The 19329-nt window shown below is 41.7% G+C and overlaps 1 protein-coding gene across 1 annotated transcript in view; it reads left to right on the plus strand.

The window, feature by feature from the left end:
* LOC145536933 (uncharacterized) overlaps window positions 1-19329 on the plus strand; it is a 159448-nt gene that overhangs the window by 13981 nt on the left and 126138 nt on the right. Inside the window, exon 3 of the mRNA XM_081567245.1 lies at window positions 17569-17642. Within this exon, the coding sequence (XP_081423371.1) occupies window positions 17569-17642 (74 nt within the window). The remainder of the gene's footprint in view (window positions 1-17568; window positions 17643-19329) is intronic.

Genomic DNA, 19329 nt, shown 5'->3' on the forward strand with positions numbered 1-19329 from the left:
ACTCCAGTCCTCTTGCCTGGAAAATCCCATGGACGGAGGAGCCTGGTGGGCTGCAGTCCATGGGGTCGCTAAGAGTCGGACACGACTGAGCGACTTCACTTTCACTTTTCACTTTCCTGCACTGGAGAAGGAAATGGCAACCCACTCCGGTATTCTTGCCTGGAGAAGCCCAGGGACAGAGGAGCCTGGTGGGCTGCCGTCTATGGGGTCGCACAGAGTCGGACACGACTGAAGCGACTTAGCAGCAGCAGCAGCAATGGTGATTTTTAGCCTCCATCCGTAGTGTATATATATTCTTACTTTCTTCCTTGCCTTTATCTTTCTGTCCTGGAAGCAGTAAACTCTTGTGGGTTACAGCTAGGGACCCTAATAATGCAATATAATATAGGCATCTGTGTACTCATATATATATATCTCATATACAATATAGGTATCTTATGTATCTACTGTTGTATATATGGATACATACATGTATGTGTATACTCATCTATATCTAATCATATATATATATACATATATTCATGCATATACAATGTTTGTGCTGTTTAGAAATGCCTTTCTCAACTATATCAGTGAAAGTGAAAGTAGCTCGGTTGTGTCCAACCCTTTGTGACCTCATGGACTATACAGTCCATGGGATTCTCCAGGACAGAATACTGGAGTGGGTAGCCTTTCCCTCCTCCAGGGGATCTTCCCAACCCAGGAATCGAACCAGGGTCTCCTGCATTGCAGGGAGATTCTTTACCAACTGAGCTATCAGGGAAGCCCCAGTATATCAGTTTATATTACTAATGTAGCATATCTTACTAACTTAGTAACAGTAATAATATTGTTGTTGTTGTTTAGTTGCTCAGTCGTGTCCAACTGTCTCCGACCCTGTGGACTGTAGCCCATCAGGCTCCTCTGTCCATGGGATTCTCCAGGCAAGAATACTGGCGTGGGTTGCCATTTCCTCCTCCAGGGGATCTTTCAGACCCAGTGATCGAACCTGCATTTCCTGCTTGACAGGCAGATTCTTTATCACTCAGCCATCAGGGAAGCCCAGTATAACCCACCTCAGTATTCTTGCCTGGAGAATCCCATGGACAGAGGAGCCTGGTGGGCTACAGTCCATGGGGTCGCAAGCGTCGGACAAAACTTAGCAACTAAGAAGAGAGAGTAATATATGGAGGTTTATTTATATAGAGCTAATAGAGAGATTACTTGGGGAGACTTAGTGATATATAACATGTATTAACAGATTAAAGATTATTAAAGATTTAGTATTTATTACTAAACTGCTTGGATATATTTATAATTTTAATTTTTCATTTCAAATCTATCACAGGGACATTAATAGTGAATGCCACAAGTTCCTAAAGAGATATTTCTCTCGCTCCTGCCCCTAGACCAGCTTATAAACCACTGACTTTCAAGTTTTGAGTTGACTTGATTGGTTCTGGCAGTTCCTTCCTTTGTCATGTTGCGTTACCTGCAAAACCGAGTCCAGGCAATTTGAGGAGACGTAGCACGCTCAGCAGGGACTCATTTTTTTTTTTTTTTGCGCAAACGTTTGTCTGTGGAAGCTGTGAGGGTGCTGAGTGGCTTCTGCCTCGCAAACACGAGGATACAAAGGCAGCCGCATGATGCTACTGGGACTGGCCTGGCATTTCTCAATCATTAGATCCACCATGTTTATTCGAAAGAAAGGTGTTGGTGCCAGTGACCTAGAATACGTTTTCTAGCTGTAACCCCCCAAAAAGCATTATTCACATGAGGGTAAGTGAGACATGCTCTTAATCCATCATTCTGGCTTAACTGTTTGGATTTTTTTACTAATTTTTATTGGAGGATAATTGCTTTACAGTGTTGTGTTAGTTTCTGCCATACAACAAAGTCAATCAGCTGTGATAAAAGCGTTAGTTTGCTCAGTCGTGTCCGACTCTTTGAGACCCCATGGACTGTAGCCCTACCAGGCTCCTCTGTCCCTGCAATTCTCCAGGCAGGAATGCTGGAGTGGGTTGCCATGTCCTCCTCCAGGGGATCTTCCCGACCCAGGGATCGAACCTGGGACTCCTGCATTGCAGGCAGATTCTTTATTGTCTGAACCATGATGGAAGCCCCATACATATACATATAACCCCTCATTCTTGAACCTCCCATCCCACCCCTCTAGATCATCACAGAGCCCCGAGCTGAGCTCCCTGTGTTATAGTACAGCTTCCCAGTAGCTATCTATTTTACACATGGTGGTGTGTACGTCCTGGAGAAGGGAATGGCACCCCACTCCAGTACTCTTGCCTGGAAAAATCCATGGATGGAGGAGCCTGGTGGGCTGCAGTCCATGGGGTCGCAAAGAGTCGGACACAACTAAGCAACTTCACTTTCTTTAGTGTGTATGTCAATGATACACTCTCAATTCGTCCCACCCTCTCTCGTTTAGGTCCCAGTTGAAAAGCCTATGATTCTAACTCACTTGAAATGATAACAAGAAGCTACCTTCAGGCAGCCATGGTTGAATGCTTAACAACTCGAACGAGTATGATTGAAATGTTTGTGTGGTCTTTGATTTCTTTCTGCAGAGTTTTATAGTTTTCTGAGTACACGTCTCTTATTACCTCCTTAGGAAAGTTTATTCTGAGGTGTTTTATTCTTCTTGATGGAACGGTAAGTGGGATTGTTTCCGTAATTTCTCTTTCTGTTTGTTATTACTGCATAGAAAATGCAATAGATTTCTGTGCATACTAATTTTGTAAACTACAACTTTACCAGATTCATTGATGGGCTTCCCTGGTGGCTCAGCTGGTAAAGAATCCGCCTGCAATGCGGGATATCTGGGTTCGATCCCTGGGTTGGGAAGATCTCCTGGAGAAGGGAAAGGCTACCCACTCCGGTATTCTGGTCTGGACCTTCCCAAGGAGTATATGGTCCATAGGGTCACAAAGAGACAGACATGACTGAGCAACTTTCACACTTAAAATAATTTTATGGTAGCATCCTCAGTATTTCTGTGTACAGTATCATGTCATCTCAAACACTGACAGTTTTACTTCTTCCTTTCAAATTTGGGTGCTTTTTATTTTAGCCACTGCTGTGTCTAGGACTTCCAAAACTATGTTGTATAAAAGTGGGGACCTTGGGCATCCTCGGCCTATTTCTGATCTTAGAGGAAATGCTGTCAGCTTTTTACCCTTGAATATGATGTTAGCTGTGGGTTTGTCATATCCGACCTTTATTATGTTGCGGTATATCACCTCAGTGCCTACTTTCTGGAGAGTTTTTTGTCATCACTGGGCACTGAATTTTGGCAAAAGCTTTTTCTGCATCTACTGAGATGGTCCTGTGATTTTTTTACTCTGTAATTTGTTGATGTGGTATATCACACTAATTATTGAGGTAGTTTCCCTTTATGCCAACTTTCTGGAGAGTTTTTTTTTTTTTTTGCCCTAAGTGGATGCTTTAGAACCGATGAGTCTTTGACGGGATTGGTCTAGGATTCTTTGAAACCTATAGAACCAATTAGATCCCTTATTCTAAACTTGAGTGTAAAATTATTCAGACCAGGTCTTCCTTAATGATGGATAGTTGGTGCTTTCACTTTCATAGTTGGTGGTCCAGTGGCTAGGTCTCCAGGCTCGCAATGCCGGGGGATTGGGTTCGATCCCTAGTCAGGGAACTAGTTCAATCCCCCATGCCACAACAAAGAGTTATACATGAACTTTTAATGAGCTTTCCATTGAACCATCTCAGCCTTGCTTTCACTGAATAAAATATGTTGAATCTTTGTTGTGTTTCATTGTGAGTTCCTTTGCATTACTTAGATGTTGACATAAAAGCAAGAAATATGATTGGGATGTTGGCTTAAGAGAGAACATGATGAAATTTTTGAACTGTTGCTAGTAGAACTTTGTTCTTTCCATTTTTAAAGTCTGTATAAGAAGTGTCTAAACTATTGATCTTCAGTACAAGTCCTAACAAGAAGGATTCATTTGAAAATGTGAGAAAAACTTGAAACAAGCAGTGGAAAGTGTAGTGGGGCTCAGAAGTAATAAACATTGGTGATTAATTATCACAAATGAAAGAGTGAAACTTTTTATAAAGCAAGGAAATCAAGGAGACATCTCTAATCTTCCTTCAAAAGGCATTTCATTCAAAATAATAATTTTACTGCTCTTCCTTTCCACTCTTTTTCACATCCTTACATCCACTTTCAATCCAAGTATTGATTGAAAAATGTTCATTGTTAATTAACGATGTTGATTGCTTATATTGTTTACAGTGATTTCATGTTCTTACATCATATATTTCCCCTTGAATTTTAATTTTATTTTGCCATATTTACCTCCTGTAGTAAAATTTATAAAACTTAAGTCCTTAATCCTTTGATGAATTTTTAATCAGCTAAATAACCATGCCTCAATAATCTTATGTCATTTCAAATTAATAATGAACTAAATGAATAGAGATATATAGCTTGGGTTTTTTAAAAATTTTATGTATTTTTATTGACATAAAATTGACATGTAACCTTGCATTAATTTCATGTATATGTGTGTACACATGCACGCTCATTTGTGTCTAACTCTTTGTGACCCCATGGACTGTAGCCCACCAGGCTCCTCTATCCATGGGATTTTCCAGGCAAGAATGCTGGAGTGGGTTCCCATTCCCTTCTCCAGGGGATCTTCCCGAACTAAGGACTGAACCCACACCTTCTGCATTGGCAGAGGAATTCTTTAACCACTGAGCCACCTGGCAAGGCTATAATTTCAAGTGTACAACATGATGATTCCCTATTTGTATGTACTGTGACTTGATCACCACAGTAAGTCTAGTTAACATCCATCACCACCTACAGCTACAGTATTTTTTCCTTGTGATAAGAGCTTTTAAGACGTACTACTCTCTTAACAAAAATATATAATACAGTATTATTAACTGCAGTCACCATGCTGTAACCTTATATACCCAGGGCTTATTTATCTTATAATTGCAAGTTTGTCCTGTTGAAAGTGAAGTGAAAGTTGCTCAGTTGTGTCTGACTCTGCAACTCCATGGACTGTATAGTCCATGAATTCTCCAAGCCAGAATACTGGAGTGGGTAGCCTTTCCCTTCTCCAGGGGCTGTTCCCAACCCAGGGATCGAGCCCAGGTCTCCCACATTGCAGGTGGATTCTTTACCAGCTGAGCCACCAGGGAAGCCCAAGAATACTGGAGTGGGTAGCCTTTCCCTTCTCCAGTGAATCTTCCTGACCCAGGAGTTGAACTGGGGTCTCCTACATTGCAGGCCAATTCTTTACCAGCTGAGCCACAGGGGAATCCCAAATATGCCCTGTTGGATCATATTTAAGTCCAATGTGTGAGCAATGTGGTTTTTTAACGACCCCAAAGAAATGTTACACATATAATTTAACAATACTGCACATTTTAATGAAAGTGAGAACCTTGTGTAAGGATTGGCAGAGAGAAATTTTCTTTTTTATTTCACATCAGAATAGCAGCGTTATTTTTGATGAAGCTATTAGAGAGTGTAATGGGGCTTTTTTTTTAAAGTGCCGTATCATTCCTTTACGATGTTGTGTTAGTTTCTGCTATAACGATGATGTGAATCAGCCATAAGTATACATATACCCCCTCCCTCTTGAGCCTGCCTCCCTCCCCCACCCCACCCCTCTAGGTCATCACAGAGCCCCGAGCTGAGCTCCCTGTGCTGGACAGCAGCTTCCCACTAGCTGTCTATTTTACACACGGTCGTGTATATATGTCAGTGCTAATTTGTCCCACCAGTCCCTTCCCCCCCGTGTCTACATGTCCGTTCTCTACGTCTGCATCTCTGTTCCTGCCCTGCAGATAGATTTATCTGTAGCATTATTCTAGATCCCACATGCATGAATTATTATTCCATCTTTGTTTTTCTCCTTCGAGAGAAATTTTCTAACTCTATGGCAACCAGGATGGTCTACACTTATCAATGATAAAATCAGTGTGTTTTTTTTTTAATAAATTCTAAAGAATGCTTATGAGCAAAATGCTTGATGTCCATGGATTCCACATCTACACATGTCTTCTCTGCAACTGGGGCATGGTTTTCCACTTAGAAACGTGGGTAGAAACCCTGCCCCTTGCCTGATGTCCCTTGATGGCCTCCTGTATGTGACCAGAGACTTTTCCTGAGAAGTCTTGTCTCCAGTATGTGGCATCAGGACCTGGACCAGAAAACTAAATCACGTGGAAAAGAAGGAACAGGAAGACCTAATATCTTACTGGGTGCTTGTCACACACGATGTAAATTCCAAAATCAACAAATAGGTGGTTGTCAAAACGCGTCACTTCTCTGCAGTGGTGGGCTGACAACCCGTGAGATATTTTAGGTGTGTTTTGACAACAAGGAATAATGAACTGTGGTTGCATGTGGGAAAGATTATTTTTTTTTTTCCTGAGAAGATCAACTGGCCCAGATTTCCCCGGTAGGCAATGCTGTTATCAGCAAAGGCCCTTCTTCCTCCAGATATGTTGTCACGAGGCTTGCTCGTGGAGTAGAGCACCCAAGAGTTGATGCTCTTGAGCTGTGGTGCTGGAGAAGACTCTTGAGAGTCCCGTGGACAGCAAGGAGGTCCAGCCAGTCCATCATTAAGGACATCAACCCTGAATATTCACTGGGAGGACTGATGATGAAGCTGAAGCTCCAATCCTTTGGCCACCTGATGCAAAGAGCTGACTCATTGGAAAAGACCCTGATGCTGGGAGGAGAAGGGGGCAACAGAGGATGAGATGGTTGGATGGCGTCATCCACTCAATGGACATGAGTTCGAGCAAGCTCTGGGACATGGTGAAAGTCAGGGAAGCCTGGCGTGCTGCAGTCCACGGGGTCGCAAAGAGTCGGACACGAGTTAGTGACTGAACAGCAGGGACTTGCAAAGCTGTCTCCCTTTTCTGCCAGCAAGTGCCAGCATGCACAGATGTGCAGAAACAGATATCCAGATTTTTACGGGGGAAGGATAAATGGCCAAGAGAGATTTTACAGTTGTGGTTTTCACAGCTTTTCTAGAGATGATGGAAAAAGCAGTATTTGAGTCACATGAGATAGGTCTTTCATATATCTTAGATTCTACTGGACATATCTTAAAAATAAACTTATTTACAAAACCTAAACTGACTTACAGATAGGAAGTGAACTTATGGTTGCCAAAGTGGGAAGGCAGAAGGGATAAATTGGAAGACTGGGCTTAACATGTACACACTACTGTATGTAAAATAGGATTTAATATATAGCATAGAGAGTTCTACTTAATATCTTGTAATAACCTATAATGGAAAAGAATCTGGAAAAGAATATATCCATATATTTGTATATATATGTGTGTGTGTATGTGTTTATGCATACATACATGAATCACTTTACTATACAGCAGAAACTAATACAGCATTACAAATCAACTATACTTTTTAAATTAATTCATTAATTTGAAAATTCCTCATGGGCATATTATACAACTTAAAGATATAGAAAAGGAGATCAACAAAACCATAAGACCTGACTCAAAACCAAGGACATGACAATTGACATACAGCCTTTGGTTTCAGTGAGTTGAAACCAAAAAAGTTGTTGTTTGTCAAATAATTTAAGTTAAAGGTCCTTCTGTTAGTAAAACCATTTATAATAAATGCAACAATCACCAGTGTAGGTATTTCATCATAGGTTTTGTGGAGGGGCTTCCCGGGTGGCTCAGCTGGTAAAGATCTTGCCTGCAATGCGGGAGACCTGAGTTCCATCCCCGGATTGGGAAGATCCCCTGGAGAAGGAAATGGCTACCCACTCCAGTATTCTGGCCTGGAGAATTCCATGGACCATGTAGTCCATGGGTGGCAAAGAATCAGACATGACTGGATGACTTTCACTTTCAATTTTGTGGAGTGACTGGGATAGGGGATGATAACTCAAAGATGCATTTACTTTTCATTTTCCGTAATCCCTCTTAAGACAGTTTTAACCCACTGTCTTTATCAATGGGCTTCCCAGGTGGCACAGTGGTAAAGAATTCACCTACCAGAGCAGGAGACGTGGGTTTGATCCCTGAGTCAGGAAGATCCCCTGGAGGCGGGCATGGCAACCCACTCCAGTATTCCTGCCTGGAGAATCCCATGGACAGAGGAGCCTGGCGGACTACAGTCCATGGGGTCGCAAAGAGACAAGATTTAGCAATTAAACAATGACAACAACTCTTTATCAACACAGCAATGCAGTTTGAAAAAATACAGCAAGAACAAATTCTGTAATATTGTGAAAAGACATTAGGTTTTGAATCCACAATCCTGAGCTAGGGAATAGTGTTCTGCCAGAGATCAAGTTGATGCTGTGAAAATGATGACGTTGTGAGTTTAAATCAGTAGTTGGTGGATGGGGTTTGAGAGAACAAGTCTGGTGGTTCAAAAGCTGTCGGTTTTAGAAGTTGGTCCACAGATTCACTCTTAAATAGACTTTTTAAAAAGAAATTTTTTTTTTAAAGTTTATTATAAATTGTTACGTATGTATTTATTTGCTTGCCCAGGTCTTTGTGGTGGCACGTGGGATCTTTTAATGGAAGCGTGTTTCCTCTTAATTATGGCACGCGGAATCTAGTTGCCTGACCAGGGATGGAACCCGGGCCCCCTGCTTTGGGAGCACGGAGTCTTAGCCCCCTCTGGACCTAAGGGGACCAGTCTGTCAAATAGACTGCTATGCATACATTCTGCACTGACATTTAGAAAGCTACATTCTTGAGCTGTAAGCTTCCGCTCATATTGGGTTTTAAGAAAAGGAGTTTTAAGTTTCTACTCATACTGGTTATAAGAAAAGTGATACTTAAAAAGTTTTGTCTTCTAGAGATTGGGTTATTATCCAAGGGAAGCATCAGCTTTTAAAAATGCGGTTCAACAAAATAGAGAGGCTTTTTTTTTTTTCATTAGTAGATAATATGTGCATGCAGTATTTGTCATGTATTTGTTGTTGTTGAATCACAAAGTTGTTAAATTCCTGGATGCAGTTGTCATGGGCTCTGTCCCCGTCAGAGGTTGTAGTGAAATCAGTAGCTGCCATTGGCTAAATGCAGTCCCTACAGATATTAAAAAAGGTCATTTGAAAAGAAAGTAATTTGTATTGGAGTATACTTGTTTACAGTGTTGTGTTGGTTTCTGCCGTACAGCAAAAGTGAATCAGCTGTAAGTGTACATATACCGCCTCCCTCCTGAGCCTCCCTCCCACCCCCATCCAGCCCTCTAGGTCATCACAGAGCCCGGAGCTGAGCCCCCTGTGTTACACAGCAGCTTCCCACTAGCTGGCTATTTTACACACGGTCGTGTATATGTGTCAGCACTACTATCTCAATTCATCCCACCCTCTTTTTTAAAAAATTAATTTTTATTGGAATATTTTATTTTTAGTGTTTAAATTGGTTTAAATTAATATTTATTTTTATGGTTCTAACACCACTTCACAGTGTTGTGTTAATGTCTGCTGTATAGCAGAGTGAATCAGCCATGTGGCTATTGTTTAGCTGCTAACTCACGTCCGACTCTTTGTGACCCCACGGAATGCGAAACACCGGGCCTCCCTGTCCGTCACCAACTCCCGGAGCTTGCTCAAACTCATGTCCATTGAGTCGGTGATGCCATCCAACCATCTCACCCTCTGTCACCTCCTCCTCCTGCCTGTAGAAATCATCTGTATGCATACATATATCCCCTCTTTTTTCGACTTCCTTCCCATTTAGGTCATCACAGAGCCCTGAGTAGACGTCCCTGAGCTACAAACGGGCACTTCGATTGCACTAAGACCTGGAGAAAAAAATTCCTAATGATCAGTTTAGCTTCCAGTCCTCTGCAGTGTTTACATCTACGCTGGCATCATGAAGATGAGAACTCGCTTGTGTAATGGGTCATTCAGGTCTAAATCATTACATATTTATATATTGTACGCATACTCAGTCATGTCTGACTCTTTGTGACCCCATGGGCTGTAGCCCACCAGGCTCCTCTGTCCATGGGATTCTCGAGGCAGGAATCCTGGAGTGGGTTGCCATTTCCTCCTCCAAGGGATCTTCCTGACCCGGGGATTAAACCTGCGTCCTTGCATCTCCTGCATGGGCGGGCGGGTTCTATACTGCTGAGCCAGAGGGGAAGCCCTTGTATAAGTACTGTGATTAATTTTGCTACTTACACATAAATTTTAAGGGGCAAATAAAGAAATAATTTATTGAAATGCACTTTTGTCACAGTTGTGTTGAATCCTCCTCTGCTCTGTGAGCACAGGCTCTTTTCCTGGGTGGCAGTTAGCCCAGGAGAATATTCAGTCTAAAAGGAAACAAAGAATCTGGGCTCAACAGGACAGCCTACTTTGTCATGTATTTTTAGAATGTTGCAGATTTAGGACAAAGAGGAGCAACTGTGATCACGTTACATAAGGCGTCCACACATCTGTCCTAAAACGGATATTGTATCTTTGGCAAAACATTGCTCTTTTTGGGCAATTTGTCATTTCTTTTCATCACCGATGGGTTTTTATGTGTCATGCAAAGGAGGGGAAAGCCTTTGCAATGAAAATACTTTTGACACTGACTAGGCATAGAATTTACCTGGGAATAAGCTTTTGCTGCGTCCTATTGAAAATTATTTAAAACAGGTTATTAGTGTGCTTCTGTTGTTTAATCACTCAGTCGTGTCTGACTTTTTGCAACCCCATGGACTGCAGCACGCCAGGCTTCCCTGTCCTTCACCATCTCCCGGAGTTTGTTCAAACTCATGTCTATTGAGTCGGTGATACCATCCAACCATCTATCTCATCCTCTGTCATCCCCTTCTTCTCCTGCCCTCAGTCTTTCCCAGCATCAGGGTCTTTTCCAGTAACTTCAAATTTATACATTTCCTTCTTAATTAACAAGCATTATTTGGGACCAGTGTATATGGACAACTAATGTGATGTCAGATACGGGGTTTGAAGTTATATCCAACCCAATGCAGGCAAATAAGAACCTGGACCGCTGAGTTACAAATTTTCTTCCAGGCTGGCAGTTCTGATAGGAGCTACTTAATTGGATTTGCTAATCTAATTATTGTTGTTGCTGTTTAGTCACTCAGTCATGTCTGACTCTTTGTGACCCCATGGACCGTAGCCCGCCAAGCTCTTCTGTCCTTGGGAACTCTCCAGGCAAGAACACTGGAGTGGGTTGCCATTTCCTCCTCCAGGGGATCTTCTCGACGCAGAGACTGAACCCAGATCTCCTGCGTCGGCATACATTGTGGTTTTTTGTTTTTTAACCATCTGAGCCACCAGGGAAGCCTTCCTCTTATCTACACAAAATCCTGACTCTAGTCCACAGGAAATCCTGGATCTTTTCCTCACTAAAGCTTGTTTGGGACACATGACCTTATGCGTTTTAAACGTTTGCAAATTAAAAGTTTCAAACAACGTTAAAAAGTTAAAAAGAAAAGAACTGGGAAGTCCAGTGGCTAAGACTCCATGCTCCCAATGAAAGGGGCCTGGGTATGATCCCTGGTTAGGGAACTAAGATCCCATGTGTGACGGCTAAGACCTGGCTCAGCCACGTAAATAAATATTAAAAAACAAAAAAAGTTGGAAAGAATGAAAGGCAGTACTCCAGCCACAGAGAAAAGTAAGTTGCCTGAATAGGTGATTAATCCAGGGAGCTGATAGCATGTAGCCATCTACTAAAGAACAAAAAATATGTATATATGGTAAAGCCTGTGATGTTGGGAAAGATTGAGGGCAAAAGGAGAAGGGGGCGACAGAGAATGAGATGGTTGGATAACATCACCGACTCCCTGGACATGAGTTTGAGCAAACTCCAGGAGATGGTGAAGGACAGGGAAGCCTGGCGTGCTGCCGTCCGTGGGGTCACAAAGAGTTGGAAATGACCGAGCAACTGAACAACAACAGACAAATATATATATGGTGAATAATCCTTTAGACACGAATGATGTAACCTTTATCATCAGCAAGCCATCCAATCATAAAAGTTGATTAACCGAACCAGGATACACGGGAGACCTTTCCTAATTTTATTACTAGTGCCGGCAGATGGCTTGAACAGAAACGCAAGGCACAGTTTATAAAAATGTGTCTGAAACCAGCTCGGTGTGCCATGAGGAGGGTAGATAATCAGAATAGTCCACACTGGATCACATTCTGCTTTCATCCATCAAAATGCATTTCTGGCATCTTCCAAATGGGTAAACTGTGTGTTAATATCAACATACACAGTGTTCACATCTTCTTCCTCTTAAATCCACCAAGAGATTATGTGATGACATACATAAAAAAGGATTAGATCTTACAGAGGCCTTGAGAAGAGAAAACCCAGCATTACTGACCCAGTTTTTTTCCAGATGAAGAGCAGCAAGCCCCCCAGGAGACAATCTCCAGTTGTCTAGACGCAGCAAACTCCACAGGAGTAAGCCTCGTATCCAGGGCACTGAATCCTCCCCGCCATGAAGCTGAAGATCTGATAATATCTCCCTTTTCCTACATTTTAGTGGCTTCTTCAAAAGAGAGAGAGAGAGACACTGCTGTTTAACCACTCTCGGGCACCAGGAATAATTAATTGTCCTGCGAGATGGTCAATCCAGAGGTTTAAATGCTATGTACATATTTACAACAGAGCAAATGGCTTCCCTGATGGCTCAGTTGGTGAAGAATCCACCTGCAATGCCGGAGACCCCGGTTCGATTCCTAGGTCGGGAAGATCTGCTGGAGAAGAGACAGGCTACCCACTCCAGTATTCTTGGGCTTCCCTGGTGGCTCAGCTGGTCAAGAATCCGCCTGCAATGCGGGAGACCTGGCTTCGATCCCTGGGTCGGGAAGATTCCCCTGGAGAAGGGAATGGCCACCCACTCCAGTATTCTTGCCTGGAGAATCCCAGGGACAGAGGAGCCTGGCGGGCTACAGTCCATGGGGTCGCAAGAGTCAGACAAGATTGAACAACTAAACAGCAAGAACATATGTCATTACTAATAATTAATATGTACCTACTACTAATATATAATAAAATATACATGTATATAAACACTATACAGTATATAGGAATATACTAATATACATGTATGTTGCATGTTAATAACTACTTTAACATTAATTTTTTTTTTTTGCTGAAAACATGGAAACATCGAAGAGACTTTTAAATATGTTAAACCCATTTAAAAAGCCATAGAGTAAAAGCTCTGTTTGTAGAATGAAGAATTCTGCAGATGAAAACAGAATGGAAAAATAAACTCACGACAGCATAAAAATCAGCACTCTTGCCTTACGAGAAAATTTCCAGTGTCAGCAGTGCGGCGTGCAAAACCTGATTGACTTCAAGTATTCATTAGTTGGAGATGAATTTGATGTTTATGAACAGTTGCATTTGGTCGTGGTTGCTTTGAAGCAGACAGTTCCAAAAGTGTATGGGAAGGTGCCTAAAACTATATCACAAAGTGAGAAGGAGATCAAGTCGTGTTTCTAAATTAAGGTATTATTTCCTATTAAATTAAAATGCATGCAACTTCATTAGGGATTTGATCATTTCATCTAATTCTCTAAATATTTATATATTCAAATGACATACATTTATTTTTAAACCTCTCTCATTAGAAAGATTAAACAGGATGATTAATTCAGGATGGAGGGGACTCAGTGATGCCCTCGGTGGGACAGGGAATATGGAATGTTTTGAGAGTATAAAGATGAATTTCAAATGTTGAGACCGCATTTATGGAGGTCTCTGTCTGGTGGAGACGTTATAGAAAGAGAGATTGTTTTATTAGAAAGAGAGATTATTTTATTAGTGTGATGGACTGGATAGAAAGAAGCTGGTGGTGGTGATGGTTTTCCTGCTAAGTCGTGTCTGACCCTTGAGAGTCCGTGGACTGTAGCCCGCCAGGCTCCTCTGTCCATGGGATTCTCCAGGCAAGAACACTGGAGTGGGTCGTCATTTCCTCCTCCAGGGGATCTTCTTGACCCAAGGATTGAACCCCAGTCTCCTGCCCTGGTCTCCTACATTGGCTGCATTGACAGAATACTGCTGAGCCACGTGGAAAGTCCCATATATGTTCTGTATCTACTTTAACAGTAATTCTGAGGGATGGGATGGGGAGGAGGGTGGGAGGGGGGTTCAGGATGGGGAACACATGTACACCCATGGCAGATTCATGTCAAACTATGGCAAAACCACCACAATATTGTAAAGTAATTAGCCTCCAATTAAAGTAAATAAATTAAAAGAAAGAAAAAAAAACATAAAAGTAATTCTGCGTTTTTTTTTTAACATTTCCAAAAGTAGTACTACCTGAAAGTGTTTTAAAATGAACTGGGCTTGTCAAAATTATACCTCTTTTATGCCGGACACCTGTGGTTTCTCCACACTAAAAACAGCACTTCACCTAAGAGAATTCTTTGCAAAAACTTTGCTGAAAAAAAATTTATAGTGGGATCAAAGTCCCTCAAAACTAAGGACATTATTTTCTTTCATTATTTATAGTCAGCACTTCCATATCACAATGCAACTCAGAGTCCTGTAAATTTATTTTATACTTTGAATAAATGGCTCCTCTTGTGGCTCAGCTGGTAAAGAATCCGCCTGCAATGCAGGAGACCTGGGTTTGATCCCTGGGTTGGGAAGATCTCCTGGAGAAGGGAAAGGCTACCCACTCCAGTATTCTGGCCTGGAGAATTCCATGGACTGCATAGTCCAAGGGGTCGAAAAGAGTCGGACACGACTGAGTGACTTTCACTTTCACTTTTTCTCTTTGAGTAAATAGAGTAAGTTTATTTTATCGTCTTTGAGCATCTACAATGTGCAGTTATATATGTCATAATTATCCCTTTTATTATGTTTATGACTATATGCTATGAACCCTTCAGATTTTTTCCCATAAAAACATTGATCACAAGGGTCAATGTAGTCTGTGGCATAATCAAAAACTAGAGGATGCTTTGGAATCTTATGTTTTGCTGAATTTCATCCACATTTAGAGTCTATGTGATGCAAAGTAGATAGAAAATATGTTTCCTTCTCTACCTACTAAGCCAGGATATGGATCTGTTGAAGTGAAGTAAAGGTGTTAGTCGCTCAATACTGTCTGACTCTTTGCGACCCCATGGACTGTAGCCCACCAGACCCCTCCATCTATGGGATTCTCCAGGCAAGAACACTGAAGTGGGTTGCCATTCTCTTCTCCAGGGGATCCTCCCCGACCCAGGAATCAAACCAGCCTCTTTTGCATTGCAGGCAGATTCTTTACCATCCGGCCACCAGGAAATCAACAGTTTATTGTACTAGAAATTCAGGAGTGTGTGCAATCCACATCATGTGTTTTAATTTTTTTTAATTTTATTTTAATTAATTATTTTTGGTGGCACTGGGTCTTTGTTGCTGCACATGGCCTTTCTCTAGTTGTGGAGAGCAAGGGTGATTCTCTAGTTGCAATGCATGGATTTCTCATGCGGTGGAGCTCCAGACAAGTGAGCTGCGGAAGTTGGAGCCCACAGGCTCAGTAGTTGTGACGTACAGGCTTACTTGCCCCAGACATATGGGATCTTCCCGGACCGGAGATCAAACCCTGAATTGGCAAGTGGAGTCTTAACCCATCATGGCAAATAGATGGGGAAACAATGGAAACACTGATAGACTTTATTTTCTTTGGCTCCAAAATCACTGCAGATGGTTACTGCAGCCATGAAATTAAAAGATGTTTGCTCCTTGGAAGAAAAGTCATGACCAACCTAGATAGCATATTTAAGAGCAGAGACATTACTTTACCAACAAATGTCCGTCTACTCAAAACTATGGTTTTCCCAGTGGTCATGTATGGATGTGAGAGTTGGGCCATAAAGAAGGCTGAGCACCTAAGAATTGATGTTTTTGAATTGTGGTGTTGGAGAAGACTCTTGAGAGTCTCTTGGAAGGCAAGGGGATACAACCAGTCCATCCTAAAAGAAATCAGTCCTGAATATTCATTGGAAGGGTTGATGTTGAAGCTGAAACTCCAATACTTTGGCCACCTGATGGAAAGAGCTGACTCCTTGGAAAAGACCCTGATGCTGGGAAAGATTGAAGTCAGGAGGAAAAGGGGATGACAGGGGATGAGATGGTTGGATGGCACCACTGACTTGATGGACATGAGTTTGAGCAAGCTCCAGGAGATAGTGAAGGACAGGGAAGCCTGGTGTGTTGCATTCCATGGGGTTGCAAAGAGGTGGACACGACTGAGCAACTGAACTTCTTAACCCCTGAACTACAAGTGAAGTCCCTGAATAGCATATTCTTTAAACATAAGCATATTTTGAGCCAACTTATGTTTCTGGAAGGTGCAACCATCTGGACATAGTAATGAATTTCTATTGAACAAATATGCTTCCCTCTGGAATGGATTTATGGTTTGGGGGGCTTCCCTGTTGGCTCAGACTGTAAAGAATCTGCCTGCCAACACAGGAGATGCAGGTTCAATCCCTGGCTCAGGAAGATCCCCTGGAGAAGGAAATGAAAACCCACTCCAGAATTCTTGCCTGGAGAATCCCATGGACAGAGGAGCCTGGCGGGCTATAGTCCATGGGGTCACAAAGACTCGGACACAACTCAGTGACTAACACTTGTCTCAGCGCCTGAAGGCTTTCACCTTGTCACCCCTAACGGGCTCATTTGGGAGTAAAAGGACACATTTACAAGAATCGATGTGGATGGCTTCCCTGGTGGCTCAGAGGTTAAAGCATCTGCCTGCAATGCGGGAGACCCCGGTTTGATCCCTGGGTGGGGAAGATCCACTGGAGAAGGAAATGGCAACCCACTCCAGTATTCTTGCCAGGGCAATCTCATGGACAGAGAAGCCTTCTGGGCTGCAGTCCATGGACTTCACTTATTTCCTTACAAGAATTGATATTGTGTTAGCAGATATCTTCATTTGTCCGTCCGCACCAACTTCTCAAAAATGCAAATGAAAGCATTCACATCAAAGGCTTAGATGTGACTGGGCAAACGTGAATGCACTGGTCCCATTATTTTGTCTCCCATGAAGATGCATAAAAATGTATTTTAGGAGGACAATCAACTCTCTTGATTTGGTAAAGGGTCTTCAACCATTACTCCACATTTTAGACAAGATACGTTTTAGAGACATAAAATGTGAATAAATAAGTGGCTTTGTATTTCATTAAATGCATATGCAGCGATGAATATTTTTACTTGAAATATTTCTTGAATTTTAAAAAATTTTCAAAGCACTCAAATACGCAGAAATGTAGAGCATAATGTATTATGAACACTAAACATTCTTTCTCTATATTTAACAATGTATCGTATCTGTTATGTTTGCTTCGCTTATATTTGTTTGGTAAAGGATGTCAAAGAGGACATGGTTTTTTAATAGGTAGATATTTCAATATCCTTTCAAAACAACATAAAACTCTAGTTTTATTTATGAAAATCTATAACTATGAGCAGCTCCATAATATTTATACCCAATTGAATTTCTTTTATTAGCTCCAAAATATATTTTTTATGTGGACCATCTTTAAAGTCTTGATTGAATTTGTGACTGGACTGCTTTTGTTTTATGTTTCAGTTTTTTGGCCTCTAGGCAAGTGGGATCATAGCTCCCAGACCAGGGATCAAAGCCATAATGCTCTGCATTGGAAGGTAAGCTTTTAACCGCTGGACCACCAGGGAAGTCCCCTCTGAAACACGTTTTAATCTTTGTTGATTCAACCCAGAATCAAATCAGGGACTGATTGTAAATCTGCATTCTTTTTAAGGAAATGAAGGACAGAGTTGAATGCCTTTTATTGTAACACATTTTCTATAACATCGTATAGGATTTTTTATTCCAGGACGGTTATAAATAAAGAGTAAGATGAAGACATGTTAGAGCACAAAATAGATGATAATCACTAAATTATCTAGTCATTACTCTAATAATACTAAATCTCCAGAATCACCTAAAGAAAGAAGAGAAAAAGTAAAGTTGCTTAGTCGAGTCTGACTCTTTGTGACCCCATGGACCGTAGCCCACCAGGCTCCTTTGTCCATGGGATTTTCCAGGCAAGAGTACTGGAGTGGGGTGCCACCTGAAATAGTAACATTTTAAGTTTCAAATATCACCTTTATCGAGTGTAATTTTGTTCCACCTTAGTAATAGTTTTTTTCTTTAAGTAGTCTCCATTTTCTTTTCTGCCTTCTTACTCATTTCTGTGAGTACCTTTATGCAGCTCTTATACATTAGTTATTCATTTTCTGTAACATTTAGAGTTTTCAGCAATCGATTTAAGGGCTTCCCTGGTGGCTTAGACAGTAAAGAATCTGCCTCCAATGCGAGAGACCCAGGTTCGATCCCTGGGTCAGGAAGATACCCTGGAGAAGGAAATGGCAACCCACTCCAAAAATCTTGCCTGGAGAATCCCGTGAACAGAGGAGACTGGCAGGCTGCAGTCCATGGGGTCGCACAGAGTCAGACATGACTCAGAGACTAACACACACACACAAAACTGATTTAACACTCATCCACCCAGCCTGTGAGCACTGACCTTTCTTTGTCATCACAATAACTGTTTTAATTTAGTGGCACAAATGAGAGTCAGCATCCTAGGGTCATAACATAAAGGGGATACACAAATCTGTAATAAGAGGAGTTTGCCCTGTGAATTCCTTGGCAAATAATATTGTCTACAAGTGTATTGCTAGAGAGTTAATGATCTGAGCCTTCATCTAAAGTCAATAACAAATTAATTTTTTTTTAAGTTATAAAAATTATAAAAGAAGCCCACAGATTTTTCCTTATCGGCCAACTCTGAAATATAAAACTGTCTCAAGGATGATAGAGAAACAAACGATAATTATCAAGAAACTACTGCAAAGGAGTCCCCACATTACTACGGATGTCGTGCTTTTATTGCAATGAGCTCTTTTAGTAAAAATGGGCTAAAGCGTGTCTCCTTCATCCTTCTACCTCTCTGGCTGCCTCCAGTGCTCTGCAAATAAGAGACATGTATCACACGGAAGGATGTGCATACTTGCGGAAGGAGTTAGACGTGTTTCCGAGCTCCTGGCGTACAGTTGTTCACTGTCAGAGATGTTTAAGACGACAAAGCACGCTGCATGCCTGTTGTATTCACTACACCTAGGCTACTGCATATGCAGTAGGTGCTTAATAAACATTCAAGATAGGAGTAAGGCTGATGGTTTCTATTGCATCTTTCCTAATGCATGAAGCTGTTCTTTTCCCCCACCATTATCACTTGAAAGTGAAAGTCGCTCAGTCGTGTCCAACTCTTTGCAACCCCAAGGACTGCAGCACGCGAGGCCTCCCTGTCCATCACCATCTCCCGGA

This window comes from Giraffa tippelskirchi, chromosome X, assembly GCF_054371585.1.
Source record: "Giraffa tippelskirchi isolate mGirTip1 chromosome X, T2T-mGirTip1v1.2.pri, whole genome shotgun sequence".
In the NCBI taxonomy this organism is placed as follows: Eukaryota; Metazoa; Chordata; class Mammalia; order Artiodactyla; family Giraffidae; genus Giraffa; species Giraffa tippelskirchi.